Here is a 20,819-nt window from a genome sequence, read left to right on the forward strand (position 1 = left end):
TGTTCAACATGTGCTGTACCTCTGATGATCTCATTCCTAATCTTATCTATTCTTGTCACTAAGGAGAACTTCAACATCTTCGTTTCCACCACTTCTAGTTCTTTCTCCTGTCTTTTTGTCCATGTCTCTGTCTCCAGACCATACAATATAGCTGGTTTCACCACTGTCTTGTAAACTTTTCCTTTGACCTTTGCTGACACCTTTTTATCACAAATCACTCCTGAAACTTTTCTCCATCCACTCCATCCTGCCTGGACTCTCTTCTTCACCTCTTTACCAAACTTCTCATTTTCCTGGACAGTGGACCCCAAGTACTTGAAGTCCTGCACCTTTGTGACCTCTGCTCCTTGTAGCCTCACTGTTCCACCGGCCTCCCTCTCACTCACACACATGTCCTCTGTCTTACTACAGCTGACTTTCATTCCTCTTCTTTCAAGTGCATACCTCCACCTCTCCATGTTCTCTTCTAACCCTGAGTGCTGAACCGTGTTCTGTGCAGTATTTCATGTCAATAAAAGACTCCTACTGGTTTGTTTAGTTAAATCCAGGTGGTGACTTTTTTTTTGTTAGGCAGCATGCCAGCATCTGTTTACATCTGCATTATGTGTCAGTCAGTGTAATTTAAGCAGGCATTTCCCTGAGGTCTTTAATTAACACAAAACAGCAACAAACATCAGAATAATTGATTAATCTGGGTCTTAAACTCAGTCTAAAAATCAAGACAAGAGATTTTTTTAATGACCGATGCTGATTTTGAGCAACCAGGGCACAACATCAATTATTTTATTTCTGGTCAGTATGTGGTTTTTATTCAACAAAAATAAAAAAGTGGTCTACTTCAAATCAAGACACCTTTTTAGAAAAAAGCTCAACGCTTCAGACATACATTAAACTATGAAGTTTTTGTGGATAATATATGAAAATACATAATTTATGTCTAATTAATTGAGCTCTTTTTATTAAGCAAACACAGAGAGTTTAACAGAATGATTCTGGTCTTTTTAAATATTCATACATGTGAAATTATTTCTTTACAGGCACATGCGCAGGCAGCTAAAAGCTACAATCATCCACCTTCGATGGTGTTATGAGCTGGCTCACAGCAGCATGGATGGACTATGACTCCATGATAATCAGATCAGGTGCTTCAACATGCAGGAGTGAATGAATGATTCACCTCAGGGAGTGGCGGAGATTTAATTTCAACCATTACAAACAAGCCAAACTCTTTATTTACTCAGGAGAATAAACACTTCCAAACTGCATTTACTAGACTGAATCTACTACTTCTGTATAACCTGTCTGTGCTTTTATTCAAATTCAAGGAGAAACATGTGAGGAGGAGATCATTTTTCTTTCTTGTTTCAACTTTAAGTGCATGACTCAGTTTAACCAGCTCTGCTGCTCCGCCGCTAAACCAGTCAGTGTGTGACTCCACATTTTCCAGCAAGACCAAATTTAGGAGCCAGTTTCATTGCCTGAGCTGTTTAATCCAACAATAAACTAAACTGTAATGCAGCGTCACATGAAGAGATGGAGTTTAGTATTTGCCCTATGGTACTGGCCTCGACAGGCGTTAGCAGAGCGCTACGCTACCGATGCTAGGTCGAAGCCGAAGCGACCGGTTCTTGCCAACAATCTTTGCTCCCTGGCCATTAGCAGACCTTGCAGTGATTGCGGGGGGGTTGGAACTTCGTTAGACAGGGTGCTTGGTTCTGTTGACAGGGCGGGGCACCCTCCTTGGATAATGATAGACGAAACGATGAGAATAACATCCTATAATCCTATTAGTGTCCATAAAAACAGCAAGAATAGTGAATGTATATGTTAGTACGTGTGTGTGTGTGTGTGTGTGTGTGTGTGTGTGTGTGTGTGTGTGTGTGTGTGTGTGTGTGTGTGTGTGTGTGTGTGTGTGTAGCAGGGTGTGGATGGGGGGGGGATTAGTTTTTATATTAAAATGGAGTCCCACACCAGACAGGAAACCACCATATAGGGACTTCCTGCAAACATAAAGGACAAAAATGTTGTCCCCACATGCAAAAAAAAAGTGATTTTCAAGGGTTAAGACTTTGACATTACTACATCATCTGCATACATTTGGACATTAGCATACATCTGGGGAAGGAAATAATTCAAAGTTTAGATAAAACAGGTCTGAGAACAGTCAACAGAGTCTTCCTGGTCCATATAAAGATATTCTTACTCTGGTCTGCAGAGTTCTTGATCTTGAGTTCAAGCTGACGGGAGTTGGACTCCATTCTGTCCACAAGGTTCTGCAGATCCTTCTTCTCCTGCTCATGAGTGTCTTCAAACTCGATAAACTTCTACTCAAACACACAGAAAAAAATAACAAACCTTAGTCAAGACTCACAGGCTTCCAATTAAAACCCATAAAAACTTATCTACCGTTCAGAATCTGATGGTGTTTAAGGCAAACAAGTACAAGTACTTTGTATTTAAAAATCTGAAGATAAAATGAAATACAAAAAAACACTAATACATCAGTGAAAGGATAATTAGTAATATTTATGTTATGAAAATAGAACCGTCTTGTTGTAATAATAGGATTTTCTACACGAGTTTTGTTTTTTAAATGACAGATTTGAAAATAAAATGTTCATAAATGTCACTTCCTTCCAGCTTCTTTCCCCGAACAGGAAAACATTTGTGTTTGTGTGAGTCTACGTTCACATCCTGTGCAGCTGGGCAAGCCAAGGCCCTAATGTGTCTCTCCTTCTTCCTGTGGGCACAAAACTCTTCACGTGCTTTGATGCGAAAGTATCTATAAAGTCTTGAACTTTATGGTTACAAATGGAAACAAAGTAATTCCATTAAAACTCTATGATCCTGGTAGAAACAACTGTTTATGAAGCATCTAATGTGGAAGTTTGTGTGGAAAAACATGCATTTTAAAGATCCTTTACTTAAAAACTAACCTGATATGAAATGAAAAGCATTTAAATCTGGAATTAATTACAAACGTTCCATTTAAAATTGAATAGCTACAAGCAAAAATCCCAAACTGCGGACTTTTCTTTCATGTATAAACATTACTAATAACTTGTGCTGATTCACTTTGTGCCTGCGTCCTCTAATGTATCTGTAAATTAAAGAAAACTAAGTTTGAATCTAATCATTTGCAGCCTGTTTTATGTTCTCAATAAGCCACAAACAGATTTGTTATGAACATTAAATAGACTGCATAATGTGTAATAATAATAATGTGTGAGATTAATGCAGTAAATAAAAGGCTAAAAAACAAAAAACACACGAAAAACTGAACTGTTTGTGTCATCTGGAAGCAGCTTCAGTTTTCTTTCAGATTTAAGGATCTGCCTGTTGACACTTGAACTCAAGACAATATGACCAAAAAAATAAAAAATGCACAAAAGCAGCTGAAGGACGCTTCACGTTTCGACCAAAGATCATGCCTCTCCAGCTGCACCCTTAGTCCTACTCAGGGGTGCGAACAAAGAAACTGTGCTCATTCCAGTGAACATTGCTTGCATCATTTTAAAGGAGCATTTCTATTTAATACTGCACCTGAGCAATTTACAACCATATCATCAGAATATGTGTGTGAGCAACTTGGTTAGCTATTCGGCTGCTTTTGCATGTCTGTGTGTGCAGTGGCTGCTGCAAACTGGGCCGGCCGCCCTGCTGTGAAAACGCTGTGGGCCATTGAAGCAAGCTGTGACAGACGGGCCAAGTCACAACGCTTTGACACAAAACAGCGTCCGAGTGCAGGAATACTACGCTAACGCCACCACGCCCGGGCATTTTAGCTTCCCAAAGTCTGAAAATGACTTTGTTGACCCTTATCTCCTAATTACAAAATGAAACAACACAACAAATCAACTATACTGGAAATTAAGGGTGTGCAGCTTAGAAGACGAGTGTATTTCCTGAAAGTACTACTACACTGCATTAAAGGAAATGCAGAGACTTTCTGATGTACAGTACTCATTAGCTGCAATATTTATTTAACATAAAATCAAAGTCTACAAACTGGATTTAAATAATTATTAGGGGTGCACTGATAAATCGGCCCCGATTTGACAGATTTTTTTTGTTTGTTTTGTTTTAACTGTCCATGAGGTAGTGTTCTGAAATATAAATGAAATTCAGACAATTGTTGTTAAAACAAATCTGTATTGTTTCTAGGATTGTGTATGTTTTTCAAGAAAATAAGATTGGAAAGTTGAAGGTGCATTGTGACCTTATAACACCTGACAGTGTCGCTTATAAAACAAAATCAGTATCGGACAAAAATCGGAATCAGCAGGTCAGACTTTTTAGAAATCGGGGATCGGCGTTGAGCAGAAAACCGCAATTGGTGCAGCCCCTAATAATTATTTTGGTTAAATGAGCATCACATTATCAGTTAAAATGATCTACTAACATGCAATTAAGATATACTGAAGATTATTACACAATAACATGACAAACACCTCCAGCGTTAATATAAATTTAGATATTTGTTGTTGCTGTTTTGAATGCCTTTGGCAAGAGTGGGGAAAGTCGGGATTGAACCAGCAACTCCAATCGGCAGCCAATAATTGCACTGATTTCTAAATGATAAGGGGAAGCTTTTTGTTAAGACGCATGCTGAAACTTGAAAGCTTTTTAACAAAAATGCGCTTTTTGTGCTCGTTTTTTTTTTTAGCTTTACACGCATGAAGGTACAGACCACTTAATTAAGCAGCCTGCTGGCTCCTCGGATAAATAATGTTATTAACTTACTTTTACGTATATGAATGTTTCTGATCGGTGCCCTGAGATGACCTCTGTTGTGACTTGGCGCTATATAAATAAAATGAAGTAATTAAGACTATATATGTCAAAATGTGTGCTATTCAATATTATATTTAAGAAAACACGAGAATCAGACTAATATTCCAGGATCAGTCAGTCAGGATTTATTTATTTAATGTCTGACATATTTGGCTCTTTGTGCCTTTCAGCTCTTTTAAAATACGCATCCCAATAACTCATTCTCATGTGTTTATCTGCACATATGTGCAGTAGACTCGCAGTGGTTCCCAACCATGGTCCTTGAGGAACACCACCCTGCACGTTTTAGTTGTTTCTCTGCTCCAACACACCTGATTCAGTGGTTTAGTTACTGCCTTAAGTTCGGCAGAAGCCTGTTAATCACCCTTTCATTCAAATCAGTTGCGTTGGAGCAGAAGAAGTAAAACGTGCAGGGTGGTGTTCCTCAGGGATCATGGTTGGGAACCGCTGCAGTAGAGGACCACAGTGCTGAGTCACTTCACCTGCTGTCTGTTTCTTCAGCCTCTCAGACGTGACTTCACTGCCTGATGCAATAAGGAGCTGATCTGCTGAGTTTTTTTAAATGTTTGTAAACGCAGTCAGTGCATCTCTGAGTTATTAGTCCGAATAGGAAGCACAGGAGCACGTGCACAGGTGTAATAACCGCTCAGGGATGCTGGGAGGAGGAGGAAGCACCGGGGGCGGCTCCCCCTGAAGGATGCAGCAGTTTTGTTCAGTTTGTGCCCAGCTTCAGCTCACCTCCTCCGCGTGCTTCCTCAGCGCCTTTTCCCGCTCGTACTGCGTGATGAGCTGCTCGTTGTCCTCCTTCAGCAGCTCCAGCTCCACTTCGTGCTCCTGGTTCTCCGCGAACACGGAGTCCAGGTTCTCCAGCACGGCCACGACCAGCGGCATCAGCTCCTTCACCACGTCCTCGTCGTATTTGCCGATGAGCCGCTCGAACTCGCGGTAGATGGAGTTGGCCAGGCCCGACACCCGCTCCGACATCATCGCTGATGTCCCCGGGTCGTCCTGGTACACAACTCCGTCTTCCAGCTCCATTTTAGTCCTCTCCCTTTCAACAAACAGAGCCAGTGTGTTGTTATTTTTTTTTATCCGTGTTTCCCCGCCACAATGAACGCCTATATGTTCCTAATTAAAGCAGCCTTTCTTTAAACAAACGGATCCATGAGAAACCGCTCGCGGACATGTAATTACGATGCAAGACTAGCTACGTGGATTTCTTCCTATTTATCTCAGTGTTCCCGTGATGCGTTCAAACGCTCTTCAAAAGCTCGTACTTCTCTATTTTTATTTTCAGAGCGACTCGCGCTTCGTGCTTAAACGCAAATTCCTCCCTACACCGAAACATTGTATTTATTTGTCAAAACAGGCAAATAATTATCAGCTTCCCTGTGATTTGTATATCAACAAGCAACTTTAAAATATATGTTCACATTTATACCGGACTCAAGTGGAGATTTGGATTCGTTTTTTACTAATTAAAGTTGATAAATAAAAATGTTAGCACAAATAAACTGTACGTAAAAAGCCCACACTTTGGCCTGGAAGACAGCTAAAAAGCTAACCCCTTTTGTTTTAGGTTGAAAGTTCATAGTTTCAGCATTTACGACGATCTTTGAATCCACCGTCCAACAGCTGAGTTAACGTAATGACGTCACATCACGCTACAAATGAAGCCTTTTGCAGCGACGCGTTATTGTAGTCCTATTGTGTGAATTTACCTATTATGGTGAATATTTTAATTAAATTCAAGAAAGGAGATTTAAAATGAGATTTAATGGATAGCCTTTCTCTTTAAAATGCATTGATTTGATTATTGGCTGCCCCTTTTTTTTTTTACCATTTCCCATTTATTTGGTTATAAAGGGGACTTTATTTTATAGCTTGAATACATTTGAACAAGTACAACTCTGCACTGTGAACACTTCAAAACAAAAAAGAAAAAGCACCCTCAAGTTTCAATTGTTTATTATTATTATTATTATTTGTAACAATCACATCATAGCACAACACACTTGTATTAGAAGATAAGATAAGATAGCTTTTAATTCCACACATTTACAGTACTTGTATTTATATTCTGCATGTAACATTTTTCATATCTTAATTTTTGGAGAAGGTTTCCTGACTAAACTGTCTATCGTACCATAGCTGCAAAGAATTACTGCAAAACATGAATGCACAAAAATATCAGTAACTGAACACTTGAACTAATAAAAACAAAAGCATTAAGAGAGCCGTAACAGACTTGGAATAAATAGATTTGCTGTGTACAGTATCAGAAAAAAAAGACTCTCATGTGGTCATGCATTCATATCTATACAGATTAGGCCATAACTACAAGTGTGCCTTAATTAGAATATAATGTAACCTTACATTGGGACCCTGTGTAAACAATTTCGTTCCACCACATGTTCCACGTGTGGTGAGAATGACAAATAAAGAAACCTTAACCTTAATATTATAGATAAAGAACTGATTTATTCCCTTTAATCATTTTCGACATGGAAGAAGTGCCTTGGCAGAATTCAGATCTACTGGTTGTTGACAAAGTCTTCTCCAAAGTTGATCATCTGTCTGAGTGCACACAAAATGTGAACATTCACTTTATCATCTGTTTCTATTTCTGAGCTGTAGTTCTTCACAAGAAAAATGCAGTTTAATGGAATACCCAGCAGCTTGTGGATTATGTCAACCTAAAATAAGATCAATCACATAATTATTTCTTCATGAAGTTTAAAAACTTCAATGGAACATGAACATTTTTAAGTTACCAAAAAAAATTACTTTTTCTTTCAGGCTTTTGCTCTTGTACATGTTGTCCACATCTTTTTTAACCTCAGGACAGGCCTCATCCACTTTGGTGAGAATGGCCAGCTGTGGGATACCTGTTGAAACAATAAACACATCAGTAATCAATAGGCAGTCCACATGATGTATAACATAATTTATTTTATTTTATATTACCCAGATCACTTGCTGCCTGTCTGACATCTTTCATCTTCTTCACTACATCGTCAGCTATAATCTTTATGTGGTTGGCAGAGACAACAAAAACCAGAACATGGACTTTGTCAGACAGAGAGGGAAAAGAGTTGTAGCCAAATTTCTCCTTTGTCAGCGGGGAGTCATGAATGAACTAAAATAAAAGATAACAATTTAATTATTTGGTTAATAAAATAAACGCGGGTAATACAACATTTTTCTGGCTACCGTTGTTTGTTTGCTGTTGGTAAAAAAAAAAAAAAAAGAGTCAACAGCAATAAAAATGCAAAGTTCAAACCTCGTAACCGTCTTCCACATGTCCCCTCAGAGCGAGTTTGACGTCTTTCACATGGATGCCACCAGTTCCAGACTCGAGGCCCATGGTGTCAGTGAAAACAAAAGAGCAGCAGCTCTGATTGTCTTTTTTGATTTTGTATGTTTTGTACTAAAAAAAAAGATACAATATAAAACAGCTTAGATGAACGACTGAATAATACACAATGAAAACAGACAAAAAACATAAACTCAATTTGCAAACTGTCATTATCATTTTAAAACATTTACCTTCTTAGTAAAACTGGATCCAGAGGCTGCATCTGTCAAGGACCGCCCACATATTTGGCCCCGTACAGCACTCTCCACAGAGTTGATTAAACTGGATTTCCCAGCACCAGTTGGTCCATGAAGCAGAATTCTGAGGTTGCCGACTTGATTATTTTGAGGTTTATAAGATTTTACAAAATCAAGAATTCCCTTCTGGTCCCTGTCAAACATTAAGAAAAATTACTTTTTGAGATAATCTGTGATTTTCTATCTTCTTTGTGTTTCTTTTGTCTCTGTTCTCCCTTGTGATTTGTATTTTGCCTTCTGATCCTTGTGTTTTGACTCTGTTTCCGTGCCACTCGTCACTCTCCCCTCAGTCTCTCCAGCCACATCAAGGTTCTTTACTGTCATTTGCAGCACAAGCATGAGGTGGAATGAAATTGTGTACTCAAGGTCCCAGTTACACCCAAAAATAGCAAAACTATAAAGTATAAAAAGAAAAATTATACAAGGATCGAAGATACACTAAATGATAATAATAATAATAATGTAAAATGATATTGTGTAATAAACAGCAGCCTGAACATGAGTCTGTTGTGAGCAGATGGGTATGAACACAGCAGCTTAAAGGCAAGAAATCAGCAGCATGGGTGATCAGCAGCACAGATATGTATCACCAATTAAAGTGGCATTACAGTGATTTTTACGGTTAGGGATTCATGAGTCTAACAGCTTCAGGGTAGAAGCTGTTCCACAGTCTAGTGGTTCTACACTTAATGCTACACAACCTCCAGCCTGCGGGGAGCGGGGCAAAAAGTGACTGATCACTTATCACTCACATCCGTTTTGTAATTAGTACTCATCCCAGGTGCGTTCACTTCTCACTCTCCCTCACTTCTACTCCTCCTGATCACCACTCCATGTCGGCTCATGGTTCCAAACCCTCCAGATGTCTCGGTCCTCCTTGTGTTTCCCTCAGCCTGTCATGTTCCAGTTCCCTTCACGTGTATGCAAGTTTTGCTGCCATGTCAGTCTTTTTGTTTTCTTTATTAATATTATTTAATACACCATATTATATTATAGTATTATTGTTTAGCATATATCTTGGATTCTTATATACAGTTTCTTTTTTATAGTTTATATTATTGCTATTTTTGGAAGTAACTGGGACCTTGAGTACATAATTTCGTTCCACCTCATGACAATAAAGTCACCTTGAACCTTAATAAATCCTTCTTTATTCCCTGTGTCTGCCTGCACTTGGGTCTGACATCACCGGATCTTAATGCTTTTGAAAAATGGCAGCATGATGTCTATCTTTTGTAGCACACAATAGTCAGCCAGCACACAGGATGAAAACAAGCCCAATCACAAAAAACTGACTTTCTATTAATCATACTCACTCTGGCAACACCCTCCATGGCTCTCTGAAAAGAGAAGCTAAAAGAAAACATAGAGGGAAAACATTTAACGATTCTAAGAATAATGATAGATTTAAAACCTGTTAATGTATGTCATACCATTGTAATGCTGATTGAAATGAATACAAATTGAATATGTTGTAAGAAAGCAAAATGTCAAGACTTACAGAATGAAGCTCCCATATCTGTACAAGTAAGAAGGAAAGAAACGTTGCAATTAAACAGCTTTTAACAAAATATGTTTAAAATAAAAATTCTGACCTAGAACCATATTTTTACAATAAGTAAAGAAAAAGCAACTTTCAAATGTGTCGTTATTGTAAAAAAAAAAGCTTCAGATCATTGCAAATGTCTTATAAAGAGCATTTGACAACACATAGCACTTTACTTACTTTTTACATTATATAGTAAAACGGCTTAAATCAGCACAATAACCTTGAGTCAACAGCGAGTTCTTACCTGTTGTTGTGTGTGACCTTTCAGTTTCTTTCTCTTTCACTTGCTCAGATTAACCTTCTGCACTGATCACTTGATTTCAAGGACACCCGTTTGTTTTGACAGGTCTATCTGTAAAGAAAAATGTGCACAATCTGGTTCATGCAAGGACCCTTTCGGCTTCAACATGTCGCACCAAGATTACTATATATATATATATATATATATATATATGTTATATTTTTAACTCGTCATAGGTACTTTTTAAATAAACCTCAACATTAAAAAAAAATTTAATTCACAAAATATGTTTATTTTACAGCAAAAAATAAAAGAAGAAGACATTATCCTCTATTAGAACACTAAAAATTATATTTTTATTTTTTTTTATTTTTTATTCCAGTCTCTAGTTTTCTGAAGACCCTCTCCATTTCACAGGCCCTACTGATGAAAAACGTGCCCACATCATGATTCTGCCACCCAAATAATATGGGGATGGTCTCATTGGTTTAATTTTATCTCCCTTTAGCTTTTATTTTCTTAACCTAAACAATGTGATGTATTTGTAATCCAAGCCAATTATAGACTGATATCTAATCTAACTTTCATCTAAAAAATTCTTGAAAAAATAGTTGCTGGTCAGTTGCGTGAACATCTGCAAATAAAGAATCTGTTTGAAGAGTTTCAGTCAGGGTCTAGAGCTCATCATAGCACAGAAACTGCGATGGTGAAAAAAGGTTTGTAGGCTCAATCATCCAGGTAGATAACAAAAAAAGGTTAAATTATGTCATCTGGACCAGACGTCTAGACTGGACTATTGCAATGGTTTGTTATCCAAATACTTCTTTAAGAAAACTTCAGTAAATCCAAAATGCTGCTGCCAGAGTCCTAACTGGGGTTACTGGGAGAGATTATGAATTGTTAAAATTGAATAGTTTTCATTTGATACTATTTCTATCTTAACATGTGATTCTTGACCTGCCATTGTGTATCTGTTCCTACCAAACCCAGCAGGTGGAAGCAGATGGCCGCTTGTCCTGAGCCTGGTTCTGCTAAAAGTTTATTCCTCATGAGGGAGTTTTTCCTTTCCACTGTCGCCTTCACGCTTGCTCAAAATGAGTGTCTGCGATGAAGTTAAACTCAAAGCAGTCTGCTCCTCAGATATACATGTATAATGTTAACTTACTCTTTTTGAATGTTTCTGTTCAGTGCCCTGAGATGACTTCTCTTGTGACTTGGCGCTATATAAATAAACTGAATTGAAAAATTGAATTGTGTTTTGGGACAGTCATTAAAAAAAAGACAAGATAAACATTAGTGTTTTCTATCTGTAAGCACATTGCACAGTAATGGCCTCTGTAACGCAGTTTCATTTGATGTATATATGAATAATCTTTATTTAGGATACTGAGTCAGATGCAACCATTAAATTGACAACATTGACAAAACAAATCCGCACAGATAATTCATTAAAAAAAAAGCACAAGTAAAATAATGAATCTTAAAAATCAACCAGCGGTAGACCAATAAGACCAATTTTTTTGTACGATGCCCAACAAAACAAAACGTGTAATGACAAACAGGTGATTCTTATTTTATTTGGCATGTTTTTAACAACTGTCCCCCTGACAATTTATCTGAACTCTCTTACATGATCTCTGAAGTCTTCAAATTTCCACTTCCGCTTCAAACGCGAATGTTTTAGACACAGTAAGAATATCACTGGATTACTTTTCCGCTCTGACTTGTTCCTGTATCGTTATTTGCGTGATTACAGCTTCACATCCGTTTGTAAATGTAGATGACTTTGTTGCAGTTGGGACAGCGATGCTCCACGTCTTGACAGGAGTCGAGGCAGAACGGAATACAGCAGCACAGCCAGCATCTGCAGACGTAAACAGGCCATTCAGTTTATGTGATTTGTGTTCTGTCTGTTTGTTTCTATGTTGTGAATGATTTATTTCATTTTATTAAGATGTTCAATATTCTGCCAGTGTTTACCCAAACAGGGTGAGTCCACCACAGATAGCCCAGGTGAGCAGGCCTGCTGTGTGCTCTGTGTGTGTGATCACCGTCTGCTGGCAGTGAGGACACAAAGTCTGTCCGGGGACATCGTGTAGTGAAGGTGTCACCACCACATGAGTCACTACGGAGGACAAAAAACACAAAATATGTTTTTAAAATACAACTTTATTTAACACACTTTATTTCTCCTTTGTGGACTTTTTTTACATATTCTGCTCAGTGCCCTGACATGACTTCTGTTGAGACTTGGTGCTATATAAATTAACTGACTTGAACTGAATTGAATTGAATATACACTTGATCGTTGATAGGCAGTGTTGCCAGATTGGATGGTTTACTGCCAATTGGGCGGATTTCATTCTGATTTTGCTGGGAACTCTAGGAAGATTTTTGTTGGATTGCTGCGTTTTGCCACTTATCGTTAAATCACCTTGACATGTGCTGATGTGCGTTCATGTTCAAACACTGAATACACTGTAACGATATATTGTTTGGGTGGGTTTTTGTGTAACGTAGCAGTTGTGAACAGATTTTTAGTGTGGAAAACCTTGACTCTATCTGGCAACACTGCTGATAGGTGGTCATTAGTTCCACACAGCTAAGTCCTGACCTCTAGTGGATGCAGAGACAGAGACAAGATCTCAGTTCATGTGAGTGGAGTTCAGTTTGTGCAAAGAAATACAGACACAGAGCCCCAAAATGTTAATGATTAAGTGTGAATATCAGTGTTTTGGTTCATCCGTGAAGATAACATCTGTCTGTGAGTGTAACGTTTTATCTTAATACTGCCAAAAGAATAACTAGAAAGCATGATGTTGTGATTACTCTCATGGAGAAAACTGAATCATGGAGCACCTTAAAAACATAGTTTTGTTTTATATGTTTAACGTTAGCTAATGTAGCATTCTTTCACATAAGTATGACATATTTGAGGGAAAAGGTGTTTTTAACTCTGAATTGTATTTATTTATTTAAGCCCTGATGTGTCCATCCATTAGCGCAGCCTTGATGGAAACGTATGCCCTTTTCTCTACACTATTCTGACAAAACACCTAAAATTTAACCAATTTCCACTGCGACTGTTATAGAAAAACTCCCATCTGTCAAGAAGCAAACTACTCAAAACATAAATCCCTTGTGCATTTCATTGCTTTTAAGGGAGCACTTATATTTATTTACTAATTTTTCTCTTTTGGCTGCTCTCTTCGTCAGGGGACACCACAGCGAACAAAGCCGCACGGAGAAGCTTAGCAATTATTTTTACACCGGATGCCCTTCCTGATGCAACCACAGACCACTGAGCTATCACAGGCCTCTGTGTGGAGCAGAGAGCTGCCATCTAGGGCGCCCGGGGGAGCAGATGGGCTTAGGGGTTTTGCTCCAGGGCCCAGAGTGGGATAAATGAGGATGGAGACAGGTGTGGGTCACCTTTCCCACCCACAATTTGATGTTGTCGATACCGGGAGTTGAACCAGCAACCTTCTGATCACAGGCCCACCTTCTCTAACATCTGTGCCACCACTCCCATATATATAATAAATATCAAAATGGTATAAATATATATATATTCTGTTGCAACAGACTTTAAATGTGAGTGCATTCAGCATGTTTGAGCTCTAAATGTTGTCTGCAGTGATGCAACATGACCAGCAGAGGATGCAGGTCGTGCAACAAAAACAGTCTTTGTCCTCCTGTGTTGTGACAGAAACTGCCAAACCAACAAGGAGCACAGATCCAGTACTTATGGAGGAAGTGGTCATAATTACAGTAGTAGCACTGCAGCTGTCACTAACAGACAAAATAATGAAAAGTTATACATGAAAATGTGAGTAAGACGGTTTTATGTATTTGTCATAAAACGTCTGTAACAATAGGAGGGTTCTCCGCATGGGACTGAGCAGAGAATAAGCAGAACAATGGTGTTTTGTGGAGCGCAGAGGTCACAAACAATGATTTGAGTCACCTGACAGACCGTCAGCGTGCAGCAGTTTCACAATACTAAACTGGAAATGACACATTGTCACCATCTGTCTGCAGATGAACTCTCACACATCTGTGCAGCTTGTGACATAAATATTCTTGTGCATATGAAACATGGCTGAAAGTTTCATATTTTCTTTCCAATTAAATTTGCGTTGTTGTTGTTTTTTTTATTTATTTATTTATTTATTTATTTTTTATCAGATAGCCTCACCTGCTGGTGCAACTGTGGCAGGAGGAAAAGCAACGCCTGGGAGATAAAAGACACGATTCAGTAAAACATAAAAAGTAAAAGTCTTTGCATTAGATAATGTGAAACTTCATGATATGCACACATGGACTCAAATGATACAGAATTTTTTTTTTTTAACTATTAATGTTACAAACTTATGAACACAGGCTAATACCATATTTAGCATCACATAAAAGTATTTGTAACATGAGGAGTCTCAGCAGAGACCACACACCTCCCTGGTATCCAGCCGGAGGAGGACCTGGAGGGTACATCCCTGGCTGAGGGCCATAGTTCATGGGTGGGCCCGGGTAGGGGGGAGCAGATTCCACTCCTTTTTCCATCGTCAGAAATTCTGTTTGAAAAAATAATAAACAGTAATATAACGTTTTAAAAGGTGCCCATTTGTTTGAAAGTTGCAAAATAAAGAAGACAATCTGTGACCTATCTGATGCCAGAACACAGAAAATCAATTTAAGTGAACCATTTTTAGAAGTTTGTGAATATCTCTATTAACAAACCTTAAATCAGATGTAGTGAATTCTGGAGCGGTTGTATGGAAAAGCTGACGTGAGCAGCTTAACCTATGCGGTGGGTATTTTTACAGAGTAACCATATCCCCAGCTATCAGTCATGACTTTTCCTGTTTCAGTGGAGCACATCTCTGAATGTTTAAATGTACACCATGGACAGGCTGACAGTCCATTACAGGCCCGACACGCAAACGAACATCGAGTTCTGGACATCGTAGTGGGAATTTAGAATTGCTATCAAAGCATGCATTGTTTTGGACTGGAGGAGGAAATGGCTGTGGACGGTTTGTGGTGTACCTTGTGAAAACCCCTTGGGAGAAAATGTAGATAATATATAAAAATCTAAATAATGCTCAAACAAATAAATAAATAACTGGGTTTGTATTTTGTAGATGAAAATGTTTCATTTATCTGTGGAGCTTTCTCAAATCAAAACCGAAGAGTAAAAATTGGCATAGCTCCCCAGACGGTGGCATAACTTTTTCATATTCAGAAAAGAAACCCCGCTGCTGTTTTGTATCTTAGCTTTTTGGATTTCCAATGACCTGGACGAGTGAGAAGCCACGCCAGCACAATCCATGCAACGTCTCAGCCAAAATATCAAACCCATGATCTTCGCGCTGCAAGGCAGCAAAGCTAACCGACTACCAGGGTGCAGTTCCGTTTTCACACGTTTTAACCAAAAATCTCCAGGCAGAAAACTAAATAAACCAGAAGAGATGCATTTTTGTTTGATATATTTTTTTTTATCCCATTTTTCATTAAAAAGTGGTTTAATCAGCACTAACATTTCACATTTCATTTTCTTTTACCTGACTGATATTACTTTACAGTACCCGACTGAAGAATGTTTTTTGCAGCGGGACACTAGCAATTACTTTTACACCGGATGCCCTTCCTGACACAACCACAAACCACCGAGCTACCACAGCCCTCTGTGTGGAGCAGAGAGCTGCTATAGGGCACTCAGGGGAGCAGATGGTGGGGGTTAAGGGCCTTGCTCAAGGGCCCAGAGTGGAACAAATGAGGGTGTTTCACCTTTTCCACCCACATTTTGATGTTGTAGGTGTCGGGAGTTGAACTGGCGATTTTCCGATCACAGGCCCACCTTCTCTAACCTCTGCGCCACCACTCCCTACCTTTTTTTAATTATCTCTCATAAAAGCCATGAGGGAGGCTCGTGATACACGATGAAACATGTATAGTTTAGAAAGGTTAGTCCAACAGAATTAAAAAAAATGTTAAGTCTACAAAGTGCCCAAAGTAAAAATGACTGGTGCTTTTATTTTGATGGTCGAGTGGACCCCACCTTTCAATGAACACCAGCTCCACGTGGATGGATGGATGGATGGATGGATGGATGGACTTTGTGCTAGTTGTATATGCTCACAAATTAAGTGGGGAGTGGTGGCACTGAAGTTAATAGAAATTAGCCTGTGATAAAAACAATTTTTTTTTTAAAGTGCCAGTTTCAATCCCCCTAAATTGAATCATGTAACATCTAAATGTGGGTGGTAATGGTGAAGCACCCACGCCTGCCTCCACCCTTATTTGCCCCACTCTGGGCTCTTGAGCAAGGCCTTACCCCCCACCCACCCCTGCATCTGTTCTCCTGGATGCTTTATGGCAGCCCTCTGCTCCACACATGTGGCTGTGGTAGCTTGGTGGTCAGTGGTTGTGTGGGGACCCCAAAAGAAGGAAGCAGCTGAAATAAATAAAAGGGGTAAAAAAAAATAAATAAATAAATAAATAAAATTATATATTATTATATTTGGGGGCAGCACGGTGGCGCAACTGGTAGAGCTGCTGCCTCTCAGTGAGAAGGTCCCTGGTTCAAACCCCGGTCCAGGGGCCTTTCTGGGTGGAGTTTGCATGTTCTCTCCGTGCATGCGTGGGTTTTCTCCGGGTGCTCCGGTTTCCTCCCACAGACCAAAAACATGCATGTTAGGCTGATTGGTAACTCTAAATTGTCCCTAGGTGTGAGTGAGAGAGTGAATGATTGTTTGTCTCGTTTGTCTCTATGTGTCCCTGTGATGGACTTGCGACCCGTCCAGGGTGTACCCCGCCCCTCGCACAGTGATTGCTGGACATGGGCACCAGCGACCCCCGTGACCCAAAATGGAACAAACGGGTAAAGAAAATGGATGGATGGATTATTATATTTGTAAGCGTATAAATTAAACTCACATTGTTAATAAAATAAATTAATAAAGTAAAGGACAAAAACAAGTGAAATTGCAAATATAAATATTGTATCTCTTTGAGCTTTTCAGATAACGTTCAGACTTCTTGGGTTGTGTTGCACATTTATTATTATAATAAAGCGTTTTGCGCTTTGATCCAAAGTTTACATGCCTACTGGAGGTTTTGGTTAGAAGTGACAGCATAAATGGTACAAACTATTAAATCTATTGATTTTTGTAATCAACTTTTAAAATTTTATTATTTTTTTAATAAGCTGAGGTCAGAATCTTTTCCTCTGTAGCCAGTTTTAATTTTTTTTTTATTTTTCATGTTGTGTCAAAAGGCTGGGCTGTTTGAATGTGATGAGGTTATGCTGAGGAAGTATGACGTTTTCTTCTGCGCTAATTTATTATTTAATTAAATTTATGCCATTAATGGAAGGAAAACAGCCCCACAGCATTAATGTCCAGATGATCCATGCTTTCGTCACCCCTGAGATAATCATCCACATCTTCTTCCTCTCAAAGGATGTTTTAGGCAATTTAGATCTTTCCCCTCGTCCAAAAATAATTGCTCATCTGCTTCACTTTCAGCTACGAAACATCGCTCTAATTGCTAGACATTAAAACATTCCTGAATTGTGCAACTATAAAATCCTCTTTCTTATCTTTAAGTCGGACCCTTCAGAGTTTCCATTTCCAGCCTGATTGCTTTCTGTCAAACAGTAACTTTATTTTGACTCATCAAGGCAACAAAAGTCTATCGCAATCAACGAGCAGGAAGTTACACAAGAGGTCTTGGACAGTTAAAACATGTTTTGAAACAGCTTTAAATGACATTTGAGAGTTGGTGTTTTCCTTTTGAAAAGATTCACTATGTTAGTGAATTACAGCTTAAAACCATAAGAGCTAAAATATGATGATGAAAAAACATAAAGTGGCATAAAATGAACAAACACACAAAGCAATTTGCTGTTGGGACAGGGAAGCAATTTATTTTGTCAGTCATTTACTTTGTGGGAGAGGCTCAGTGCTGTGGATTACTTACTGTATGTGAGAGAACTTAACTCAGTTTATCTTGGATCAACAGCAGAACATCAGTCCTTTATTGCTTAAACCACAAAGTACACTGGTCAGTCCTCACAAAGCACACTGGTCAGTCCTAATAATGGCAAAGTCTGCTTAGTCCCTACAAGCCTTTTTGTGTCTCATTGAAAATTCATTCAGAATCAATAAGGGTAACATGAGCCACACAGTGATGAAGCAAGCCCTGTCACTGGACCATTGTACAGCTGCCTCGCCCTCATCGCTCAAGAAATGTGGCTTGAAATTCTTTTTTTTTTAAGTATAACACATTTATTCTATCAATATAGCACACATATATCTAAACTCTTTTTTTTTTAAATTCACCAGTTACCGTTAATCCAGATGTAATAATAAGTGTAAATATAATTGAACTTACCAGGGACTTCTCTTCCACATCAGCAACTAAAAGATAATAATAAAAAAAGTGACTTTCTGAGTTTAAAGATGAGTTTTTCTCCTTGATCTTCCTGATTTTGAGTGTGGAAACACAAGCAGAGCAAAAGCAGAACTAAGAGGGGACGAGCTGTCTGTAGTCCCAGAGATTCGATTTTACCGATGTACTGATTAGTTCCACCCTCTCCTCTCCTCCCCCATCCCATGTGACCAAAAGCTGCAATAAAGAAGCCTTTTTTTTCAAATCATGTTCACCAACAGTAAAACGAATGCAGCAATAAGAGAAACAGATACTGCATAAAAGGAGAAGCTGAGTCTGGTGATTGAAACAAAGTGTTCCTTGTTGGCTAGAATGCTTTTTTCGTCCTTCGTCTCATTTTCAGGTAGAAGCTTTATGTTAACAAGAGGAAGCGAGCAGGTTAACACATGTGTTGCTCTGCAGAAAGATAGTGTTGCTGATATGCTAAAGTGTATGTAAGTGTTTTACATAGCTGCCCACTGCTCCACCTGCATCTCAGGTGCGATGGGTTAAATGCAGAGAACTAATTTCGTCATTGTATGGGAACATACAATGATGACGACACTACATGAGGTAGAATTAAATTTTGTACTCAGGGTCCCAGCTACACCCAAAAAATAGCAAAAATATGAAGTACAAAAAAAGAAACCGTATACAAGGATCTAAGATTTATGCTACACCAGGGGTCCCAACCCTGATCCTTGAGGAACACCATCCTGCATGTTTTAGTTATTTCCCTGCTTTAACACACTTGATTTGAATGAATGGGTGACTAACAGGCTTCTGCAAACCCTGACGAAGTAATTCAATCACTGAATCAGGATCAGGGAAACAACTAAAACATGCTGGATGGCGTTCCTCAAGGACCATGGTCAGAACCACTGTGCTAAACAATAATAATGTAACATAATACAGTATATTAAACAGCAGCCTGAATAGTTTCTTGCTCTGGGTTCTGGGTGCAGGACTTGGCATGAAACCCTCCTGTGTGGAGCTTTTGCATTTTCACAGCCGTGGCTTCTATTTCCTCCTTTGACCAGACATAAGATTATCTTCTGACTGGCACTGCTGGTGTTTTGGACTTTGTTCTTGCCATTCAGCTGGCTCTTCCAGACCTGCTTTACTCTCTGTAGGTACTTGGTTGTGGCTGACTTTCTTGCGACTTCATCATGGTAGTCATTTGCCTGTGGGATTCCAAGCAGTCCTTACATCTGCAATGTTGCCTTCAAGTACTTCACCCTCTTTTCATTTATATTTACCTCTCTCTCTCTTGGAAGCAATTCAGCCACATCTATCCAATCTGAATGAGATTCCAAAGTTGTTATGAATCTCTTTTATTAGCAGTGTTAACAGGCCTGAGATCGCCACATTATGTTTTAATTTTTTTTTTTTTTTTCTTTTTCCTTCTTTTGGTTTCCCATCATAGCAGAAAAGTGGGTTGCCTCATTTTCACTGAACAAAAAGCATGTGAGTGTCAGAAAGCTAAACATACTTTATCTTACTGAATATTGTTTAAATCTTACGGAAAGCATTCTTCATAACCCCAGTGACGCTTCCACTGAGCATGGATCCCTTTCTGTTTCAAATCAAAATATGTGGGATACGCTTGAAGTAAATTTTCACAACAATCTTGCAAATCTAAATGAAAAACTTCCATTGGAAAACATAAAGTGTATGTGACATGTTGAATGTTGCTCTTTATTTGGTCCCTATTCCCAAAGACCTGTTGTGTCTGAACTATAAAACTTGTATAAGTTTCATGGATTCATGTTTTCCATTATTTTTGTGGGCGAGAGTGATTAAGCTCTTCATCACATGACTGACAGTAAAAGCAAGGATTCTGAGTCATCACAAGACAACTGGAACTTTACACAACACTTCTAATCTGACTCCAAATACAGAGGACGAGTGTCTGTTTTAATATACACATTTGGGCACAATTGTCATAACATGCCATTTACATCATGGTATAGATTTTTTCCTCATCATTTCCAGGCACGTTAATCATCATTATGTGTTTAGCTTCATAAATATGAAGTTACAATACCCACCTTCTGTCATCAGTCATTACTCCATGTTCTTTGCTCATGATCAGATTTCCATCAGTGCGTTCCACTCTGGGATGTCTGTTCTAGCATTACCATGTTTGCTTTACATTCTTTACTATTCAGTTATTTGAATTGTTCTGTA

At 38.8% G+C, this 20,819-nt stretch overlaps 3 protein-coding genes across 3 annotated transcripts in view; all 3 read right to left on the bottom strand.

Moving 5' to 3' along the window:
* spag9a (sperm associated antigen 9a) overlaps positions 1-6,038 on the bottom strand; it is a 33,037-nt gene extending 26,999 nt beyond the window's left edge. Inside the window, exons 1-2 of the mRNA XM_037688934.1 lie at positions 5,533-6,038; positions 2,204-2,324 (exon numbers count right to left, since the gene is read on the bottom strand). Of these exons, the coding sequence (XP_037544862.1) occupies positions 2,204-2,324; positions 5,533-5,832 (421 nt within the window). The 5' untranslated portion in view covers positions 5,833-6,038. The remainder of the gene's footprint in view (positions 1-2,203; positions 2,325-5,532) is intronic.
* Positions 6,039-7,328: 1,290 nt separating this feature from the next.
* Positions 7,329-9,254, bottom strand: LOC119421131 (interferon-induced protein 44-like). The gene is made up of 6 exons (XM_037688523.1): positions 9,208-9,254; positions 8,344-8,542; positions 8,078-8,224; positions 7,762-7,933; positions 7,582-7,682; positions 7,329-7,490 (listed from the first exon to the last, which is right to left on the bottom strand). The coding sequence occupies exons 1-6, from the start codon at positions 9,252-9,254 to the stop codon at positions 7,329-7,331; spliced, it is 828 nt and encodes a 275-aa protein (XP_037544451.1).
* Positions 9,255-11,636: 2,382 nt separating this feature from the next.
* LOC119420943 (LITAF domain-containing protein) lies at positions 11,637-18,777 on the bottom strand. The gene is made up of 5 exons (XM_037688325.1): positions 18,594-18,777; positions 14,651-14,770; positions 14,398-14,433; positions 12,180-12,324; positions 11,637-12,063 (listed from the first exon to the last, which is right to left on the bottom strand). The coding sequence occupies exons 2-5, from the start codon at positions 14,757-14,759 to the stop codon at positions 11,958-11,960; spliced, it is 396 nt and encodes a 131-aa protein (XP_037544253.1). The 5' UTR covers positions 14,760-14,770; positions 18,594-18,777; the 3' UTR covers positions 11,637-11,957.
* Between the last annotated feature and the right edge of the window lie 2,042 nt (positions 18,778-20,819).

The sequence above is a fragment of the Nematolebias whitei genome, chromosome 15, assembly GCF_014905685.2.
Source record: "Nematolebias whitei isolate Nwh7 chromosome 15, NemWhi1, whole genome shotgun sequence".
Lineage (NCBI taxonomy): Eukaryota > Metazoa > Chordata > Actinopteri > Cyprinodontiformes > Rivulidae > Nematolebias > Nematolebias whitei.

What these genes read in the sequence shown, in the direction of transcription:
- LOC119421131 (XM_037688523.1), bottom strand. Translation starts at nt 9,254, where the DNA reads ATGAGCCGACATGGAGTGGTGATCAGGAGGAGTAGAAGTGAGGGAGA. An exon ending in AGGAGTAGAAGTGAGGGAGA is followed by an intron (nt 8,543 to 9,207) that starts GTGAGAAGTGAA and finishes AATGTTTGACAG; the next exon opens with GGACCAGAAGGGAATTCTTG. An exon ending in ACAGGCAGCAAGTGATCTGG is followed by an intron (nt 7,683 to 7,761) that starts GTAATATAAAAT and finishes TTGTTTCAACAG; the next exon opens with GTATCCCACAGCTGGCCATT.
- LOC119420943 (XM_037688325.1), bottom strand. Translation starts at nt 14,759, where the DNA reads ATGGAAAAAGGAGTGGAATCTGCTCCCCCCTACCCGGGCCCACCCATG. An exon ending in TCCGGCTGGATACCAGGGAG is followed by an intron (nt 14,434 to 14,650) that starts GTGTGTGGTCTC and finishes TTTATCTCCCAG; the next exon opens with GCGTTGCTTTTCCTCCTGCC. An exon ending in TGCCACAGTTGCACCAGCAG is followed by an intron (nt 12,325 to 14,397) that starts GTGAGGCTATCT and finishes TGTCCTCCGTAG; the next exon opens with TGACTCATGTGGTGGTGACA.